The 21,935-nt window shown below is 41.2% G+C and overlaps 1 protein-coding gene across 1 annotated transcript; it reads left to right on the forward strand.

Annotated features, from left to right (window-relative positions):
* Nucleotides 1-1,772: 1,772 nt before the first annotated feature.
* Nucleotides 1,773-20,142, forward strand: ACAA2 (acetyl-CoA acyltransferase 2). Its single transcript, XM_075020135.1, has 10 exons — nucleotides 1,773-1,869; nucleotides 5,994-6,160; nucleotides 8,597-8,725; nucleotides 10,458-10,574; nucleotides 12,005-12,152; nucleotides 14,135-14,310; nucleotides 15,294-15,423; nucleotides 17,707-17,777; nucleotides 18,419-18,573; nucleotides 19,483-20,142. The coding sequence occupies exons 1-10, from the start codon at nucleotides 1,854-1,856 to the stop codon at nucleotides 19,565-19,567; spliced, it is 1,194 nt and encodes a 397-aa protein (XP_074876236.1). The 5' UTR covers nucleotides 1,773-1,853; the 3' UTR covers nucleotides 19,568-20,142.
* Nucleotides 20,143-21,935: the final 1,793 nt, after the last annotated feature.

Here is a 21,935-nt window from a genome sequence, read left to right on the forward strand (position 1 = left end):
TCGAAGCTTTTACTTAAGAAGTTGAAAGGTTTAGAAGATATAATGTAATTTTGGAGGTGCTGAAATACTGTGAGTTAATTAGAAACCAATTGAGCGTGGAATCATGGCCTTGAAGGCACTTGTAAATGAATGGAGAAGAGGGGATGCAGTGCCAGCCCCTGTGTGTGTGTTTAAATAAGATAATTTGATGGCAGAGAGAGGAAACATAGTAAAACCCTCTGCTTTTTTCTTAAAGACAAAGTTGCATATTGGTGGATGTTCATTGATTTCTAGACTCATGAAACCATTGGAAATGATACTGAAAAGCCTGTTGAAGAAACTCTCTAAGACCCGTTTTGGAGTTTTAGAAAGCAGGCATTCCTTATTGCAGCGCTGAATGCACAGAGGATAGTTCCACCTAGCATGCATACCACAGCTTTAGCACAAACAGGTTCTGTAGAATAACTAATTGCATATTAATCAGATTAGTATACCTATACATAAAAATGACTGTAACTGATTATCATAGTACTTCCTACATCCGATCATGCGCAATGAAGGATCTATTTGAGTCAAAGGGCTGCTTTTGTGACCACTGACCCATTTGAAGTTCTTGCTGGCTGTCCTTGAATTCTTTATTCTTGTCCTTGTTCTTTGATCTTGAAGCTTAATGCAGTTTCAATCACATGTGGTCAGTTTCAATATTGTTCTCATCTGGTGTACAGGAACATCTAGTTGTAAGAGTGTAAAGAACTGCAAAACTTATGAGTAACTACCTCTACTAGTTAATTGCTTGGCTATACTTTTGTTTATTGTTTCAATCATAGTGTTAGTATAAGATTTACCAAATCTCACTTCTACAGTCACCTAGCAGCAAACCAGTTTCCACGGCTGGTACAAAATATTAAAACCATCAAAATATTTAGACATACCATACAGAATGTATGGAAATATGCTATCGAATTATGTAGGGAAAGCAGTTGAAAGATAATATTAAAATAAAAAAAAGGGAGTCTTCACGGGAGAACTTTTTTTTTTCCTTCTCGAAAATTTATAAAACTTAAATTGCATCAGTGGGGAGCCACACAGCAATTTTTATTTGTAGACGCGGTATTCTGACTGATGCTGACAGTCTGAATGCTTCCACTACCGTTTTTATGAGCTTAAATCGCACCTCGGCGTGCATTTTTCAACCACCAGAACTCTGAAAGGTGGGTTTGGTTTTGGATCTCCTACCCCCAGCCGGGGGGTTGCAATGGAGAGGGGCCACGGAGGGGGCCAGGAGCCAAGTCCTCCTCCCCTCCACCCGAGGAGAAAGGCTAAATCTTGGCAGCAGGGGCAGCTCAGGGCTGCGAACCTCCATTTTTAATGGCGCCCCCTGACGCGGCGTCTGAGGCGAGGGGCAAACCGCCCTCAGGGCCTCCCCTGGCTGCCGCCCGCGGGTCTCAGGTACCTTCCCCAGCACAAGCTTCCTCACCGGTCCCCGCGGAACTCGGCTTGCGCAGTGGCTACTCATCACGGACCGCGGCGGGGCGACCCCGGGCCGGGCAGGGCAAGGAGGAGCGGAGCGGAGCGGAGAGGAGCGGAGCAGGCCCGGTCCGCCCGCCGCCGCCATTTGTTACCGGGGTAACGCCGCGGCTGTCGGCGCCACCCGCCCTCCGTTTCCTCCGCCGCCGATTCGCCAAGGCCCGCGCCGCCCTTTTGAAGGCGCGGCGGCGTGAGGCGAAGAAATCAAACCCAAGTTAAAGCGAAATAATAATAGTAAAAATTAATAACAACAGTAAGGTTTAAGACAAGTTAAAAAGTGCCGCCTCCGCCCCCGGCGTGGCGAATGTGCGGCGGGGGAGGCGCAGGCGGCGCGGAGCGGAGCGGCCATGGCGTTGCTGAGGGGTGAGGTTCCTGTCAGGCGGTGGGGAGCCGGGGGGGGGGGGTCCCTGGTTTTTCGGCGTGGCTCTGCCGGTCCCTGAGGGAGAAGGAGCGGGGGCCGGGCTGGTTCGCCGGCTCTGAGGGAATGGTGACCGGCGGTAGGGCGGTTGTCCCGCCCGGGGTGGTAGGGGCCCGTCAGCCGGCGGCAGCTCCCGTTGTCCAAATCCAAAATGGAGCCTCCGAAGCCGTTCCCGTCCTTCGGGGCCGGGGGACGGAATTTTCCTCCCCGCTGTCTCGTCAGCAGTTGTGGTACCAACAAACCTATAGCGAAGGGTGCGTGTATATGTCCCGAGAACTGGCCGGGTTTAGGTGCGGTGACTGGAAGTCACTGGAGGCGACGCTGGACGTGCCAGTGACTGAAAGTTTCTTTTGTCACATCCAGCCCCTGCCTGTGCTGGCACTAACGGTGCAGGATAAACTCTGTTTGTAAGTGCCAACGCTTCCTCAAAGCGTTTTGTGTAAAGAAGTACTTTATGCTCGGCGTGGTTTAAATATTACGTCTCTTAGAAGTGAGATAAATACGCCTTCTAATGCCTGATCTTGTTTTTAAATGAGAAATTTACTGAAATAGGGCTTTTTATCTATTTGACAGTGCTTCGCTGCTTGACAGGCTGTACCTGAATAATAACATACGTGTAAGTCGCGGTTTGAGGTTTCGGTGCCAAAAGCCTGTCTAGCCAGTGTTGCAGTAATTCTGTATTGCTCTACTAAGCTGGATAACACAGAGAGCAGCTTTGCCTGTACTTGTTTGATGTTAGTTTTCTATGCCTATTTCAGGGTCTTATCTCATCTCTTGCCACGATATTTTTCATATGCTGTTCTTGCTCCTAAATTTTTTTGAGGGTAATGACTGTTCTTTAGGCCTTCAAAATAGGATCTGACGAAGAAATATTTTCATACCATGCACATTTGAGAAATGTTGGAGGGTTAGAGAATGTTTCAGACCTATAATAGCAGATCCCCATTTGGCAGCAAGTCGTTAACAAAACCAGATTAAAATATGTCTTGAATAGAGTGTCTGATAAGGATTCAGAGTGACCTTTGCTTTCTAGCCCCCAATATTTCCAGATACCTGTGCATTTGGTAGTATCCTGCTCTCATCCAGTGTTTATCACCTTGGAAAACTGCAGACATTCTGGAAGTCTTGCCATGGTAATGTAGGACAGTACTAATTAACGGAGACTTAGAAGAGCTGTCAAAGGCCATAGAGTCCTTTCTCACTCAGGACTTCAGCCACCCCTTGTTCCCCTTCATGAAATTCTGTGGAGGGAGTAGCATTTGTAGACCAATCAAGCAAAACTAGGCAGGCTCTGGAGTAATATACCCTTAGGGCAATGGCTCTGTGGTCAGTTTAATTCAGCATAACTCAACACAGGTTGTGCTGCTGCTTCTTCCCGTACTGGTTCAGTCCAGCCTTCTCTTTTAGTCTCAGATTACTGTTTTATTGAGCAGCCAGAAGGTGAACTCGGGTGCAGAGCTGATCCAAATGAAATTTAGCCCCTCATTTTCCACCAGCTCTGGGTTAGTCTTCAGCTACTGCAGTTATGTGATCTGCTCTGGTTTACGCTTTGGCCCCGCGGTGCTGCTGTGAAGAAGCGGGCAGCAGTGAGCAGCCTTGGTGAAAGAAAGCACGCGAGAGATGTTGCTATTGTGAAAGGAAGGTTTAAGGGCAAAGTTCCATCCTTGCCCCTGGACTGTTTGTTTGCGAGGCAACACGGTGTATGTGATTCAGCAAATAATGTGGATAACCAACAACCTGGCCAAAAGGGAGGAGAGCAAGTTCTTTTAGCTTGATCAGGTCCCTGAGCTGGTCTGCAGCAAAACCTCGTAATCAGCTATTGTTGGCACAGTTTTGGAGGAGGCAGAGGGACAGGAATCAGTGGGCAGGAGGTGTGATGTCAAGGTGAGTGTCAAGGCCTGCTTTGCTGCAGGGGAGATAAGCTTAGGAACATGAGATCGTTCTTAAAAGAGCTAATGGTCTTTTTTTCACAAGCTTTGTTAACATTTAACAAAGACTCAAACTTAACATTCCATAAATTATTGTTAATACAATCCATTTTGGATAGTTTAATGAAAACTACTGGTCTAAATTTAAATCTGTCACCTGAATGTCCAGGGACTAATTCTGCAGTGACTGTATGGAACACACCTGTTTTCCATAAACATAAATCAGTTAAAGCATCCTCACCTTTGTTAAAAAACCCTGTAGGGGTTCACATGTTGTGTCTGTTAGTAGTTTTCAGCTTTTTTAAAAACAATATGTATAAACAAAGTAAAAAAAATTCAGTCAATGGATTAAGAATTGTTTCGGATTAAATTGAATTACTTGTTGGTATCAGTTGAATGATGATTAAATGAAGAGTGAAAAACTATGATGGATATAGCATACACTGTGTGTATACAAGGGGTCAGTTCCAAGCATTTGTTCCAAACCTGGGTGCAGGACCTTCCCCACAGTACCAGCTTTGGTACTTTTCAGACCTCTGGATATACAGAGGCCTCTTGAGATATACATTTTTTAATGACACTGGTGTTCCCTCTACACTTAAAAACCTGAAGAGTGGGCTTTTTGGATATATAATACTTAGCAGCTAGTTATTCCTTTGAGGAAATAAGTTCTGCTTCTCATAGTTTATGACTAGTTACCATGTCAGCACTACATTTTAAGGGAGCAGCAGTAGTGAGCTTAGCAAAGACTTCTTTTTAAGGTCTTCTGGGTACCCTGGAAAGAAGCCCATAGGCAGCATGAGGGTGTGAGGGTGACACTCTGTTTTGCTGTCTTCATGGCATAGAAAGCCACCTTGGTTTTCGCATTCATCCCTCTCCTTGAAGCTGCAATTCATGCTTAGTCTACTCCAGGGTATTTCCCAGATGATCTTCTGAACATATTCATTGCCTGTTTCAGATCCCAACATTGTGTACAAGTCCTTGTCAGTGGAGCAAGCTTGACCTTCCCCAGTCTGGAAAGTCCTTTCCTATAAATGGTGCAGCCTGGGATCGAAATACATGAGAGACAGAGGAGGGACCCTCTCTCTGACAAACCAGCCAAAGAAGATGGATCACACGGCCTCTAATAGAAGGCCTGAGAACAGTGTCCTTGAGCAGCTTAACGAAGAGGCATTTTAATTTGCCTTCATTCTTATATCTGTATATATTCTTCCAGTGTTACTTAAAATAACAGTGGATGTTTCATGGCAGCTGTAGGAGAAGGGTATGTGAGCTCTGTTGTTCAACTGGGGCAAAGTTCACAGGCTGCCTCCCACTTGTTTCTGCACGCAGAAGCAGAGAGCCGCTGTGGCAAGCAGTCAGCAGATGTTCGGTTTGGTTCAGAGACAGCTTCTCCCAAGCTGAAATTCATATAGACCGCTTCTGGCCAAGGCATTTGTACACATGCGCTTGCACACGCTCTCCTGTCCATTGAAAACTGGATTTTCTTCTCAGAAAGTGGAAGACTGATGCTAATGCATTTTAGATGACCTATATAATTCTGGGAATAGCATGACATTTTTGATTAAGGAATGTTTTTCCTCTTAAGTTAAAGGAATCAAAGTTAAAATGCATATTAGAAGGGTTTTTGTTTTCCTTTATTGTTTTGGGGCTTTTTTTTTTCTTTCTGAAAATTCTTTCAGTGTATAAGCCAAAAATCTGCTGATTTTTCTAGGATGTGGGAATGGCCTCTTTGTGGTTTTTAAAAGAACTGTTTCTCATCTGATTATTTCACAGGTGTCCACTATGGAATTTCACGGTTGTTACTTTCATGCTTTTAGTACACTAGCACTGATGTCTGCTGTGGTGTGGCAGCCTCCTTTGTCTGCCCGCTATCCAAACTATCTGTTTTTTTCAAATCTCTGTGTGGAAAGGTTTAGGATCTTGGGAATCTTCCCAGCCTTTCTTTCTGACTATTAATTCTGCATGCCTTCCCTGTCTAAAGTATTGGTGTATCTTACTTATCTTGAACCGCATGGGTTCACATTGCCTATATTTACAAAGCTTCTTGTGAATTTAGGATGTTATCCAGTTGAGGCTGACTCGGTGATTTTCTGTGTGTTAGACTCTGCACATCTGGATAATTCTTGCTTCTCTTGCAGGTGTATTCATTGTTGCAGCAAAGCGAACTCCTTTCGGGACCTATGGAGGTTTGCTGAAGGACTTCACAGCCACCGATCTGACAGAACATGCTGCTCGAGCTGCTTTGGCTGCTGGCAAGATCTCTCCTGAGATCATTGACAGCGTCATTGTCGGCAGCGTCATGCAGGTTGGTAGCACGGAAAATTTGCCGGTCACTGATGATTTCAGTCGTCTCCTTCAGTGTTGTCCTACAGATAGTTAGTTACCTCTGTTTTGCAGCCAAGAATAAACCAAAGGGGTGGAAATTAAATGGGTGAGTAGTGTTTATAGTGTAGTGTTTCCTGTTCATGTTTAAGGGACATACCCTGCATGATTGGTGATATTATTGGGAGCAAGGCTTCGCTTTCTTTTTCTGGTACCAAAGGTAGTTTAAACTAGGACAAGCTGATCTTCTAAAAACACGTGGATTCATTAAATGGTTAGTTGCTAATCCCTGGTACATTTTTCCTATTTTAATGACTTGAGCTGTGTAACTCGATGATCAGTTGGTTTTCACTGGATTGTATAAACCCCTGTCTTTCTGGAGACTGTAACTGATCCGAGTCCATTCCCCTTGAGTTTTCTATAGAATTTTTTTGAGTGGCTATGAGTTTACTTTGAGCTGGAAGGATGCATCGTTTGGCAGAGACATTTGAACAATTGTGTCTTTTTCCAAAGAGCTTGTGATGTAGATGCTATTGTACACAGGGCACCAGCTTTGCAAAACTGCAGTTATCCACATACCTAGATGAGGGTCTTTGTTTTAGACAAGACAGCAAAGAGCATTTCTGGGTTTGTTTTGTTCTGTATTCTGACTTCACCGTTAAGGGTGGGCAGTCTTATTTTGCACTGAGTGTTTCAAGGGTGCAGAAGAAACAAATAACTGAGAACTTCTGTGATAAATGAACAAACGTGCAGTATTCCTCCTTAAGGATTTTCAGCCAAAGGAGTAGCTTTTGAGTCTTGCATTTCCTACAGCTACCATCTCAGCTTCTTTTATGCCACTTTTAGATTTTATAAGAACTGTTTGTGGCCTAGGAAAAAAAAAAAGAAAAATTGCTGCATCCAAATCTCTTGTAATGCTTTCGCATAAATAGCAGCATTCTCCTAATAAAAAAAAGTCTTTTCTTGTTGAAATAATATTTCTTTTCCTTTGTATCATACTTTCCCATCCCAGTAGATTTTCTTCTTTTCGTCTTGGATTCCTTTTAGGTATTATTTGATTAAGTTTAAACGACTGTGAACGTATGACCATTTTAAACTCCCCTTCTTCAGCAGAAGTGGCTTCATGGTGGCCAAGAAGGCCAGTAGCATCCTGGCTTGTGTCAGAAATGGTGTGGCCAGCAGGACTAGGGCAGTGACCGTCCCCCTGTACTCGGCGCTGGTGAGGCTGCACCTCCAATAATGTGTTCAGTTTTGGGTCCCTCACTGCAAGAAGGACATTGAGGTGCTGGAGCGTGTCCAGAGAAGGGCAGCGAAGCTGGTGAGGGGTCTGGAGCACAAGTCTTCTGAGGAGCAGCTGAGGGAACTGGGGTTGTTTAGCCTGGAGAAAAGAAGGCTGAGGGGAGACCTTATCGCTCTCTACAACTACCTGAAAGGAGGTAGGAGCGAGGTGGGTGCTGGTCTCTTCTCCCAGGTAACAAGCGATAGGATGAGAGGAAATGGCCTCAAGTTGTGCCAGGGGAGGTTTAGATTGGATATTAGGAAAAATATCTTTACCAAAAGGGTTGTCAAGCATTGGAGCAGGCTGCCCAGGGAAGTGGTGGAGTCACCATCCCTGGAGGTATTTAAAAGACGTGTAGATGTGGTGCTTAGGGACATGGTTTAGGGGTGGACTTGGCAGTGTTGGGTTTACAGTTGGACTCCATGATCTTAAAGGTCTTGTCCAACCTAAATGATTCTATAATTCTTTTTTTTTTTCTGAACTTGCATTGGCAAGTAGTATTTTGCACAGAACTTGAAGCATACCGCTCTGTGTACAGTACTTTGCTTTTCAAATAGAAGTGTGGTAGAACCATCTCTGCAAAGTTTTGGAGGAATGAGATTTCATTGTTAGAAAAGGCCAGTGTCCAATTAGAACACAACACTTAGGAAATTTCACAAAGTGGATGTGAAGCAGCAATGGCATCTCTGCATTTTCCACACTGTTTTTGAGCAGGCCTTTCCCTGCCACTCTGAGCAATTTTATTTCATCTTGAAATAATTGCTGCTTGCCAGTCAGGATCTGGTCTTATCTCAGTCTGTTGTGTGCATGCTGTTTTGAAGATAAAGGGTAAGGGAAAACATAAGAGTATTAAGTTCCTGACTTCAGTCTTAACATCTGTAGTACCATTTTTGGCCTGATGTCTAGCTTTTATGACATAGTTTCATTAAAATGCATATTAAGACTTTGGCCCTTTTTGATCATACAGGATGGTGGTTTTTTGAAGTGAATCAAAGTGCTTCTTGCAACTAGTAGGATTTCTGTTGAACATACACTATCTTCTGTCAGTGATACAATTACACCATTCTGACTTTTCATCAAGACTTTTACTTTCCGAAGAAATGAGAGTGTAACAAAACCTCCTATTTGTTCTGTCTGCAGAGCTCCGCAGATGCAATTTATATTGCGAGACACGTTGGTTTACGCGTGGGAGTTCCTGTCCCAGTTCCAGCCCTCACTGTCAACAGACTTTGCGGCTCTGGTTTCCAATCCATTGTCAGTGGATGTCAGGTACAAAGCTCTTTTTTTCTTGTGTTAGTTGTAATCTTTATCAGACTGTTAACATGAGAGAAGAGACGGGTGGAGAAACGTGTACTTTGTGTTTGGGATGAGTCTTAACATGCATTTTGAACACTGATAGAGACTTCCTGTTGTCCTGCATGGTTTTGTGCAGGAGTTCAGCCTTCACAGTGCCATTTTTTTTGTGGTTGGTTTTAAAAATCATCATTGTAGCTATTTTGAGGTTAATATAAGGAATGCAACAAGTGTTAGCCAGTGAAATAGAGCTCAGCTGTGCAATAGTTGCATTCTGTGATCCTGTTTGTATGAATTGGAATTACTGGGCATCAGAACCACAACAGGAGGCTTTCATCTTTTGATCATTGCTTATATTCTCTAGCTAGCTATGTAAGCAGCAACCTGTGCTTTTTAAGTGTGTTTTTGTTCAAAGATCCAAACCCTCTGGTGGGTTAGGTAATTTATAGTGTCACTTCTTCTAAAATAGAAGAAAACCAACTTCTCTTTGAGTGATTGGCCAAAACCACTGAGTAAGATGGTACAGTGGTACAGTGATTTTTATTTCATTTGTTCATACAGACCAGTGGTCTATGACTAGCAGTGGTCTAGACTTTACAAAATTGAAGGGTATTTTATGAATATTTGAGCAACCACATAGTTGTTTTTTGTTGTTTGTTTTGTTTTTTTTTTAAAGTTCCCATTGGCTAGAGAATTGTTTTAGGTCTGATCCTCTAGAGGAAAAAACGTGGAAGACAACATAGACTTAAGGTTACATATTTACAGTAATATCCATCTGACTGTTCTTTCTAGTGCTTTCTGTAATGGCTATACACACATCGGTCTACGCTGAAAAAATCTGTTGGAGAATTTGACCACTTATATATCGAAAGTATGGTTGTGAGGTCTTTTCCAAAGATGGCATTTCATCAATGCAGCTAATGTTTCTGTATTTCTCTTGCACACAACAAAGTTGCAGTTTCTGTTCTGAGCTGCTTAAATGTGTACAAAGTTTTGGTAACTATAGGAAGCGTCTCAGCACGTATTACTGCAAATCAGTCATACTCATTATTAACTAGTCATCTCAAATGCATATCAAGATAATTTCATCTGCTTCCATTCCAATACACAAATAACCTTAACTGTCCAACTGACTGACTCATTTTAAGGAAGCAGAATTTTTGAGTGGTCTGATGGCGTGTTTAGGAATTAGGGCTTTTAGGTTCTGTGCGGTTTGCCACAATGAATTAGTGTGTTTTGGGGGTTTCTTTTGGCAGCTTACCTGGCTAATGTTTTCTAAAATGATGTCCCATTTTTTTAGAATCATAAGGTCTAGTGAGTTTCAGGCTTTGAGGTTTAATTTGTGTTCCTTTTGAGAAGATTGGGAGCTCAAAAAAAAAAAAGCTCAACCATCTGTCAGCCTAACCACACAAGCATGCAGATGCTTAATGGCTTTATGCCTCCTTCCTGTCATATGTGTGCACCCATATTCTCTTCCTCCCTCATTGATATAATCATTTCCTTGCTGAAAGGAGGAAGAAGGAATGAAGGAGACAGACCCCAATCTTAATAGAAGGGTAAACCCTTTATAAATGTACACATGGCTAAGCTTGAATGCATTCTCTATGTGTGGCTTTGTAGGTGATGAGGTCTTTTTCTAAAACAGTTGTTACTGTTTTACAAAACCAGCAAACTAAATCCTAGATCTGTTTTGTTTTTCTGTTAACAGGAAATTTGCCTTAATGACTCAGAAGTTGTTCTGTGTGGTGGAGCTGAAAATATGAGCCAGGCTCCTTACGCAGTTCGAAACATTCGATTTGGAACCAGATTAGGAGCAGAACTCAAGGTCTAGTACTTTTTTTTACTTTTTTGTTTTTTTTCTCTGAATAAAGTCATGTTTACAGAGCAACGTAAAGTGTCAGGCCTGTAGGCACTCTATCCTTGCAAATGAAATTATTGGAGATTAGATCCGGATTTAGTTGTTCAAAGCATCTATCCAGTATTCAGACATTATCAGAACAGTAGGTTCAGGCAATTTTGTTAAGCATGCCAGTTTTCTAGCTTTTCCAAAACCTTATTTGAATTCCTGTTCCATGTTAAACATATTAATAAACTCTTAGAGACAAAACTTAGCTCACTTGGTACATCCCATCAAAGTACTGTATATAATATAAAAACTTGTCAGAGGCAGTAAAATAGAGGCATACACAGCTTAGGTAAAGCTAGTAAGGCTAGCAATGAGTAGATAGACTAGTAAAGAACATGTATACCTCCAAGTTTTAAGCATCTCTCAATTTTAAAAGTGAAAACTTGAAATTAAAGACATTGACAGATAAGTTATTTTTACATTTTCTTCTGAAGATAATCCTTAGTGGATACTGTGGGAAATTTGGAGCAGGATCCAGTTCTGCTCTGATAATTACCATTTACTCAGTGGGTCATAACCAACATCAAAATGCTAAGTTAGGGTATTTCAGTGTTTCAGCCCTTTGGTTTTTTATGCTGTTTTTCCATTATGAAGGTGGTGAATATGAAGTATGCGTGACTCGGTTCTGTAAATCTTGTGCGGCACTGTGACTAAGCCTCAGTTCCTACAGAGAACACATTCACAAGGTTGCTGATACACTGAGTCTCCATAGGTGCCACTGGGTTCTTGTCTTGAAGATAACTGAATTATACAGTTCCAGGTGAATGAGTGATTGATATTGCAGAACTTTGCTGGTGACAGAGATAACAAAACCCATCTGGACTGATTGGGCTTGCCTTTATCAGTGAAGTTAGACTTGGCTATTTTCTCACCTGAGATGTTTTATCCACAGAAACCTTTGCCCCAGGTAAGGTGATTTTACCCCACAGTAGAGCAAGCCAAAGAATCAGTAGGGTGTTGTGCCTTTTCACAGTTCCTCACCTTTCCTTCTTGGTAACCAGAAAGACAGGTGTGTTTTCTCATAGGTCCCTAATCAATAATTCCTGCAGCAGTGAAATACATGGAAATGCTAAGAATCATAGGCTTTTCCCAAACCTCTCAGGGCCACATGTGAGTGGAAAGAACCACACTAGACCACCGTGGAGATTAACTAAAATAACACACAAGAACTTGCCATACTGTTTTGCAGTATGTTTGTTCTGATTTGGATAAAGTATCTGTAGTTAACCTGAGTTAATTTTACAGAGAGACATCAGTTTCCAAGAGGCTGCTGAATAATTAGAAATGTCAATAATAAATGTTAATATTGCTGTGCTTTTATAATTTTTTTTTCATAATGTACCATGCAGTTGGAAGACACATTGTGGGAAGGTCTAACAGATACGCATGTTAAAATACCGATGGCAGTTACTGCTGAAAATCTGGCTGTAAAATACAACATCACGCGAGAGGACTGTGACCGTTACGCATTCAAAACGCAACAGAGATGCAAAGCTGGTTAGTAAATTTAGGAATGGAAGTGTTTATATGATACTACTTTCAAATCTACTCAGTTTTTAGCATCAATTCAAGGTATTTTTAAATTTTGCGCAGCCCCTGCATCTTGGTGTAATTTGTCTTTTGATTTGCAGATACTGTAATTCATGCTTTTGTTTGCCCTGTGATACAAGTAGCCTGCTCCTAGGGGGGTTGACTTTGAATATACTGAGTCAGGTGTTGTGCCTGTCAGCAGGTTAAGTAACAAGCCCCTTTCCACTGGCTTGCTGCGTCTTCCTAGTGGACATGCAATAGCTGTTCAGGCAGGGAATGCCACTGGCCTGTCATGTGTCACCTCCTGCCTGAACAGGATTCACGTTCGTGAATGGAGCTTGTTGGTGCCCCTTTGGTGGGATGCCTTGCCCTTGTTTCCCCTGCGGCAGAGCAGCATTGTCCCAGGCACGCTTGACTCCACTCCTTTCTTTCCTCTCCACTACAGAGCAGTCCTCTCCCACAGCAACCCACATCCTTCTTGCATGCCAACATGTGCTATAATTGATGAAAATCTTTATTCTTTCTTTTGCAAATCATATGCTATTCTATAACCCTTGAACAGTTAGAGCAGATAGAATCTGAGGAGGGAATATTTGTTCAGGACCTGCGTTTAAACTGTTCTCTGTGTGGTTTACATGGCCAAAGCCATAATTCAAAGGCGTTGGGGTTACTGTGAAATTGATTGATAGTGTAAACAGGATGGTAGGCCAAAAGCCAGTAGAATAGTGGTTGTCCTGGAACTTCAACGTACATTGCAACCCAAAGGTTAGCATAAGAAGCAAAGATCTAAGCATACTTTTAGATTCTAATGATGGTGCTTTCTGCTACTCTTGAAGGAAGATTTTGTATTTTTTTCAATGGGCGTAGCAGTGCTTTCTGTAACTTTTCTCAGTTGTGTGTTACCTTCCCTGCTGATTTTGTTAGCTAACTCCTGCCATTCCTGGAGCCTTTGCTAGAAACTGTGCCCCTATAGAGGCTTTTGCTTCTTTCTTATTTTCTAGGATTTTGCCTTGCTGTTTATATTTCTGCTTGTTATGACAAGTTCATCTTATTCCACACTAAAGAGAGTCCTGTGGCTAATCAAGAAAGAAAAAGATTTTGTAGAATTTATTGAGAAACTTCAGAGGTAGCTAAACAACATCAGATGTGGCAATTTCAGTGTCTTAGTTTTAAATCCCTTAGAGTTGCATTTGTGGAATAATTTGAAGTGGCTGGGAGTCTTAGTTCAGTTTTGGGAGATAGGAGTTGTTTGGCTTTTAAATCTGTGCCTTCACATCGACATTGTGGACACAAAAGGTAGTGTTTAGTTGCCTGAATATTGGTGTCTAATGTCATCTTAGGTGATGTGCCCAGATGTTCTTATGGGCATCTTGGATGCCTACAATGTCTTGAATTGTCTCAGGTTGTTTAGGCAGCTGAATCCCATTCTAAGATTGTGACTTGACTGTGAGAACCTGTGGAGGAGCACCTTGGACAGGAGTTTAATTGGTATACAATAGCTTATGCTGGTTATCAACAGAGAAAATGTGGCTCAGGATTTTTTTCCCTGTTAGTCTCTGAGTGAGATTTACAGCTTCTTGGCCTCTGATAAGTGACAGAGCTGTAGAATAAAGCAATGGTACAGGGGGACGTGTACCAAAAATAAGTCTAGTGGTTTAAAAAGAAAAAAAAGAAAAGTTCAGTTATTTACAGCTGAAATAACACAGACTTTCTTTGGAGAAGTTCGAGAATGTATTTGTAGTTTTTGTCCAGTTTCTGAAAAAAAACCCAAAAATAAAACACCAACCAGCACATTTAAACAAAATAAGGCATAAACAGGACTGTCCCTGGACTCTTGGTTAAAATAGAGCAAAAGTTGTGTGCACATGAAAATAGGATTACTGGTCATGCTGCGCAATCATCTTGATATTTTTATCTGAGTCCGTTTATTTTCCTTTTTGTGGTTGCAGCTCATGATGCCGGTTACTTTAATGCTGAGATGGCACCAATTGAAGTGAAAATGAAAAAAGGGAAGGAAAGCATGCAAAAGGACGAGCACCCAAAACCCCAGACCACTCTGGAACAACTGGCAAAACTTCCATCCATCTTTAAAAAAGATGGAACGGTCACTGCTGGGAATGCTTCAGTGAGTACGTCAAAGCTTCGGGTTGTGAATTGTCACCTCTAAGGTTCTCCATACTTGTTGTCACTGCATTTATGTCTCACTGAGCCACCTTTGGCTGTCAGTGGTGTCTCCTGACGAAAATGATTTCTAGTTCTGCAGTTGAATGCCCCTGGTTGACTGTTGTAGCCCCAGGATGGCAGGGGATCCTTCAGTCTGCTCCTATGTCCTAAAATTTGGTTCTGTGGATTGTCACTGATCTTTTAGTGAGGCATTGACACTTTCTTATCAGCCTTATGATATTATCAGCCTGAATTATGCAGTTGATACCTGCAGTGGCTGTGTAGAATTAGCCATTCTACTTTCTTTTGGGGGCAATGGTTACTGAATATTTGCTTTACAAATCATGCATTATATTAGTAGGCATGCTGCTGCTGCTCATCTTTGTACCACAATTAGTATCCTCTGTAGTCCAAACCACATTTTGCTCTTACCCAGAGTAGACTGTGTGCTTAGCAGCATGTCATTACAGACTGTTCCTTTTACAGTCATTATCTTAATCGATTGATTAATGTTCTTTGGGCCAGAAGGACCACTGTGATCATATGATCTGAATTCCTGCCTAAAATAGATCATAGCCACAGTAAGTGTGGGCATCTGTAAGCTATCTTTTATAATTAATAGTACATACATTATCCAATATTAATAGCGTTCTTGCAAGAATGATGTTTCCAGTGTAAAGGAGACCTTAAGTGGCAAAAATGTATTTTACTTTTCTAAAACTTTGAAATTAATTAAACATCTATACTTAACTTTCTTTCACAGTCCACAGAACACTGAAAGATTGTGGTTTGTTGTTTTGAATAAACACTAATACAATTGTCTGTTAAATGTTAATAATAGGGTCTTGGACTCAAGCTTTTTTTGAGGGGCATATTTAGTTTAAAGTGTGGGGGTTTTTTGTTTGTATGTTTTTCACTAAGATTGCTTGTCTCTCTTATTGCAAGGGGGTGTGTGATGGAGCTGGTGCAGTCGTCATTGCCAGTGAATCAGCACTTAAAAAGCACAGTCTTACTCCTCTGGCAAGAGTAGTAGCATATCACTCAGCTGGCTGTGACCCTTCAATAATGGGCATTGGTAAGTTGCAATAAAGCACATTATATTATAGCATCAAGCAGCATTAAAATATCCTTGTGTTGGGCATTCTAAAGGAAAAAAGGGGAGGCAGCAGTGTGCTGAAGTCTGGTAGCGCTGAAGATGTTTGTGTGTCTTACTACAGAGAGACTGTCCATTTCACTGCATCTGTCCAGCCCTTTTACGTAGAGGGGCTGACTTACTCCTCAGTTTGGCTGAAAGGGTATGTGCAGTGCCTAACCTATAGCATTAGCACTGAACTGTAGTCCCCCAGCCACCTTTTTTTTTTTCCTTATTTACTGTCTCTGTTAGTAAGTCAAGAAAATAGGCACTCCTTCAATGTTTTTTAAAACCAGTTTTCTCCTGAAATTCACTTTAGTTTCTTGTAAGCTTTAAATCCCATTATTAAATGTGTAACTATGAGTTGTTTTCCTCACCTCTTGCTGAAGGAGTATTGGCTATGTGTACACCTTTCAGCAGTTACTCAGTTGCTCAAGCTAGGATTGGATTCCAGGATACACATCTGTTCAGGTATTATTTTGGCAAACCAACTATTCTTTTTTTGTTAGTCCCATATTTTATGCTTCCTAGTCAAGTAGCTGTTAATGCAAACAAACCCTCAAAGCCAGTCCAGACACCCCAGGATTCTTCCCTTCTGTTTAGTTTGTAGACAGCATTGTATCCCAGCCTTGCTTTTCCTTTCTGCCATTCTGTTCAGAGAAGTTATTGTTGACTGGTTCCATGTGTCAGTAGAAATGCAAATGAAGCATTGTCAGATTTGTTTTCTTGATCAGACTATCTGACTAACTCAACCTTCAAAGCAAATGTAGAGGGAGGGTTTCTTTCGCTAGACTTCATGCTGTCATTGTGCTTTCTAAACTAGCCCATTCTTTCTAGGTCAGGCAACTCTTTTAGCTTGTTTAAAAACTTCATAAATCATATGGAGAAACAGTTAGTATCCTAACTCCTTAACACCACAGCTTGTCCCCAGCAACTCAAAAAGACCAGATGAGATTCATTGACACGACAGCAACAGATCTGAGAACAGGAGCTCAGACTGAGCAACTGCCCTTTCACATACTGATAGTGATACGGAGTCCTGCCTCACAATGTCTAGTGAGAGAATTCATTATTTTTTTAAAAAAGGAGGAGGGGGGGAGTCTACTTGGCTGTCATTAATGATCTTTGTATTGTCCACACGAGACCCTCCCATTACTGTCATGCGTAACAGGCATACTAAAATCCGTCTGTAATGAGATGCATTTAGAGTCTAGTATTGAGCCGCCTGAGGCTTTCTAATAATCCACTGAGCTTTGAACTGGGCCCTTTCTTCTTTTAATTTTTCTGTCTCTCTGGTCATTTGCGTATTTTTATGGTTTTTATTCTTTGAGCTATGAGTTGTCAATACCATTTTTTGGCAGTGAGGTAACATTTAGGATTGTTAACGTTTTAGGATTGTTTTTTTTTTGTCTAATGATCAGCTACCAACTAATACCTCAGTATCTTTGTCCTACAAGCACGTTTCTAATCAACCCTTTCAAATTCTCTTTGAGTGTCTCTTTCCTTAGGTAGCTGTGCTTTGAGATTAATTTCCCCTAGTGGATTATACTGGGTCATAGATGTCAGCTTTCTTCCAGAGAACAGTTTTATTGCCAAACTCTAATAGTCTCAAAAAAAAAAAAAAAAAACACCAAACCAACTTAATAGCTTCAGCTGGCTGGGACCTGGGTCCAAGGGAACATTTTATTGTTAGGTTTTTTTTACTATAAAATTTTCAGGTAAATTATATTAAGAACACCAAAACAACGATACCCTTAACTAAACACATGACCAGCAAACTCCAGAACAGCCTGCCTTTTTCTTTTTGTATACCTGGAGGCTGCAAGTTATGAGGAAAGAATAAGCTGAACCAAGAGTATGGGGAAGGAGAATGCCTCGAAACTGTCGTGAAATTGTTTTATTTGGCTGGGGACTGTCAGTTCTCTTGACTTGAAAGCTATGCATTTGTTTACCGACATAGCTGTGCAGCAGTAATGACACTCCTAACTTTCCCTGGCAGTGTGCTGAGAAGACTGCCAAATAGTTTTGAGATTTAGCAGTTCTCTTACCACCTAATAAAGCAGGTGAGTGGCATATCCAGAATTCACTGGCTGCACAGAGGCTCACAGGAGGCTCACAGGAGGGGATCTGAGGAGGCTTTATGAAGCTGTCCTATGTGTAACGTGTTTATAAGCCTTTATTTATTTATTCATTATTTAACTAACTGTGCACACAATTTCTGAATAGGCCCTGTACCTGCAATTACTGAGGTTCTGAAGAAAGCAGGATTGACCCTGAAGGACATGGATTTAGTAGAGGTAAGGAGTTTTAACGTGAACAGTGAGGTTTCTGATCATTTTAGCAGAAACATTCCACTCATATGTGTAGCCTGTCATCACAAGGTAGGAGTTTCTTCATGTCTGGAGCCCACCCATCTTAGCTCGCCTGTATGACCTCTATCCATCTAGTTTCTACCACACAGTTGCACGGTCATTACAAAAATCTCAGGCATGTGGAAACTGAAAATGGTGTGATAGCATTCCATGGAAAAAAAAAAAATCCTCATGTGACATGACGTTTCACTCTGTTGGCTGGACTGTTAATGTTTTAAGTCAGTCACACTTCCCCATTTATGAGCAAGGCCATTTTTTGTCAGAGCAATAGGCTCTTCATGAACACACTGCATCAGAATATACCACACCTTTTTTTTTTTTATAAAATGTACTACATACTTGCTTTGTATCACATGTGCCAGAAGGATTTAAATTTACATCAGGTTGGCCTGACAGTTTGTACATTATCTGAATACATTTTTCTAAACACAATGTTTAATATTTTTCTCAATCAAAATGACCTGGAGAAGAAGCACACCTCATTTAATCTTGTATGCACACATGCTGCTGAAAGCTTGCGTGGAAAGTCAGACATGAACAGTTGTATTGTTTCTCTGGTGTTTTAGGTGAATGAGGCCTTTGCACCTCAATATCTAGCTGTCGAAAAAGTTTTGGGCCTTGACCCTGAAAAAACCAATGTCAACGGAGGTGCTATCGCTATAGGGCATCCTTTGGGTGCTTCAGGATCACGGATCACAGCTCATCTGGTTCATGAATTAAGGTATGTACATAGCCGATAGCTGCTGGTAGTGAATGTAGTGCTGATGTATTTACTCCTGCAAAAGATTTTTAGCACGGATGCTGTGTGACTAAAATCTTCCAGTCGACTGGCTCCTTGCTAAGGTGTACCACTTTCTGTACAAATTTGTTACCTTTGTGCTGTAGTCCAAGTCCTGCAGCTTGCCTCATATTCCATTCTGTTGTCATTACAGGGTTTTTTGCTTCCTCTAGATCTGATCCAAGCCCACAGTAGTCAGTGGGATGGTTTCCTTTATTGAAATGGCCTTTGAGGAAAGTCTGTTCTTTTCTTAACAGGGGGCATTTAAAAAAGGCTTTGTCATCACTGTCTTCCTCCTTTAGTCCATTTTCAGAAATTTTGACTCTTTTGGCTTGCTTGATGTGCTTAGCGCCATTTTAATCTGAATTTTCCTTTTTTTTTTTTTCCCTCAGGGCAGAGATGGCTGTATCTTTTTGCTTGTACTTACAACATTATATTAATGTTCAACCATAAAGCCTCAGTTGATTTGCACTTTGCAGAAAACTGTTTCTTGGAGTGTGGCTGTAGAAAACTTAGCTTTTGAAAACTACCTTGGCAATAAAATTATATTTTATTTATGCCATTTTTGTTATGCATTGAAACCACAAGTATCCTGTAATGTCATTCCTTGCCATTTTGTATTCTTGAGAACATATAACGTACCATCTTTTAGATCGCGAAAGACTCAGACCTGCAGCTCCTTGTTTTTCTACAGAAATATTTCAACATCAGTTGAAAAGAAGAACGTACACATTCCAAAATGTTATCTTCAGTAGTACCTAGTTGATAGCTAGTTTCCTTTCATAAAATCAGGACAACAGCTACTATGGTTTCATAAATGTAAATAATTTTCACTGTGATTTTTCTGTACAGGCGTCGTGGCGGGAAATATGCGGTTGGGTCAGCTTGCATTGGCGGTGGACAAGGTATTGCTCTTATCATTGAGAACACAGCCTGAGAGATTCTGGACACTGCAGCATTGCCCAAATTACTAATTCCCTGAGAAACTTCTGCCTTTTGTGACAATACAGCATCACTACCTGTCTTCGTTTTGTGCCATTCCTGCAAGGTAAAGGAATAGCTGAGAAGTCTGAATTATGAACAGAAAGATTCGTTAATGTCTTTCTAATTAAAGGAAGTGTAACGATAATATAATTTCACACTGATGAACATTTTCTAGAGGCTTCTTTTTGATCAAAGTTAATGAATTTCTGTAGGCAAAATTCTTTTCATTTCCTGAGGAAATTGCCTGTCAAACTTTCACCAAACCTGCCTTAAAATAGCAGTCAGTGCAGCTTTTTAAGCAAGTATTGCTTAAACTATTCTTACTTCAGCTACTGCTGCTGTCTGGCACATGTGCCTTTTATCATCAGGAAATGTGAAAATTTAATTGGAGATTTCTGAAGTATGTACTGATTGTAGATTGATGGCTGTAACCTGTACCCTGCTGTTTTGCAAGGGAAAAGAAAATGAGCGAAAACTGAAATTTCCATTGTGCCTCCCAAAAGAACAATAAATATAACAGAAAAAAGGGCTTGGTGTTCATTTGTTTGTTTGTTTATTTTAAAAGTAAATGACTGTGAGAATTGTTACTTTACGTAAGTCAGTGTTTGTTTTTGGAGAGACTGTTTTTCCTGGCTGAGGGGTAACTGGTGTTTACTAGGTAGTTTCTAGAGAACTCCAGCAAATCTGCCAGCATTCCAAGAAGGAGGGTAGTTGCATCTAACCGTGTTGCTGCATGGTAACTGCATACATAGAGCAACTCATGTCTTAACTTCCTCTGGTAGTATCATCCGTATCTCTTGGGTCACTTAATGTGTGACTGTTCTTAGCTAATTTGAGAAGTACACATCTGAGCAAGTTGTCTTGCCTCTCACGGGCAGTGGAGTTCAAGTTATGAATCGTTTGACATAATGTACATGACATTTGGATGAAATGAGATCTCCACTGACTGTACTCACTGCAGTCCTCTAGGCTCGCTGTACTGTCAAGAGCAACTTGCGGCTTGCTCTGATGTGGATGTCTACATTAGATACCCACAGTTAGTTGGACAGATCCCACGTCAGTGAAGGCACACACTTCTCCATAGCCTGTACAGTGCTACATAGGCTGAAATAGCAGCAAAGACTTCAGCCTTTACTCTTTCTCATCCTCTGTCCACTGTCAAAATATTGCTTATCTGCAACTTCATCTTGCCCCTCCGCTGGCATGAGCTGTGATGATTGTGAAAGATGGGAAGCCATTCAAAACCTGACTGCCTAGCCTAGCAAGAAATTCAGGTCAAGGCAAGTATTACTACAACTGGTGGATAACAGTTGAAGTATGCTGATTGCTGTTTCTGGGGTTTTTATGGATGCAGTGTCTTTAATGACTGTAGAAATATTTAGCGCTGTTTATATGGACTAAAAAAAACCCAGCTGCCATAAGCCAGCAAACCAGATGTTCATCTAATACAGTATCTGTTTTCCTCTTTCTACTGTATCTTAGTAAGTTAGGGTTACTGGGGTTTCACTGTTCAAGATACAGTTGGCACACGGATTTTATAAAGCAGGATGTTTTCTATTCTTAGCTTCTTCCGTAATAACCGAAAACTAATTCCTTCTTCCTTCTTGACTGTGGATAATCATCTTCTTTTCAGAGAATTGGCTGCAGTTTTTCCAAGATCTTGTCCCTGTGTAGTAACAGTTCTTTCAGGGCTCATCACTGTGTAGGTACAGTAAAGAATAATCCCCTTCATGCACTTTATTTTGCACATGTTTCACTTCCCCCTTTTATCAGTTTTTTGAGATCCATGTGTAATTCTGGCTGTGAGAGTTGCATTTGGTTATTCTGAATAATTGTGTATTTTCTGCAGAATGCATCATGATGTCCACCTCATTTTCCAGATAACTTATGAACTTATTACCAGCACAGATGATTGCACATCCTGCTAGTAACCTTTCTTTGCTGTATGAGCCAACTGCTTATTTCCATATCATTCCATTTTTATCCTGTTCATTTCCTGTAAGAGCCTCTGATGAGGGGCTTTGTCACACTAAAGTAAGACAGTGAAATCCTTTCCTATGAAGTTACTGGGACTTAATGTATTGCACTTCTAATACATGCAACTTCTTCCACAATTCCCGGTTTTAAAGTTCAGTGTCTGTATTTTCAGGGGCAGTAAGGGAAAACACTCTTGTTTTGGGAGTAAATTAAATGTCTGTCTTTTTGCCTGGCTGTGGTCTTGGGTTGCGGTGCCTGGTGGCATGAACACTCCCTCTAAAGGATGCCAAGTTCATTTGGTTAGGGAGAATGTAATCCCTTCTTTAGGTTTGAAACCAACCTAG

This window comes from Buteo buteo, chromosome Z, assembly GCF_964188355.1.
Source record: "Buteo buteo chromosome Z, bButBut1.hap1.1, whole genome shotgun sequence".
NCBI lineage: Eukaryota > Metazoa > Chordata > Aves > Accipitriformes > Accipitridae > Buteo > Buteo buteo.

Excerpts from the sequence above, each read along its gene's own strand:
- ACAA2 (XM_075020135.1), top strand. Across the intron at positions 6,161-8,596 it reads TTGTCGGCAGCGTCATGCAG|AGCTCCGCAGATGCAATTTA; the intron begins GTTGGTAGCACG and ends TTCTGTCTGCAG. Across the intron at positions 14,311-15,293 it reads TCACTGCTGGGAATGCTTCA|GGGGTGTGTGATGGAGCTGG; the intron begins GTGAGTACGTCA and ends TCTTATTGCAAG.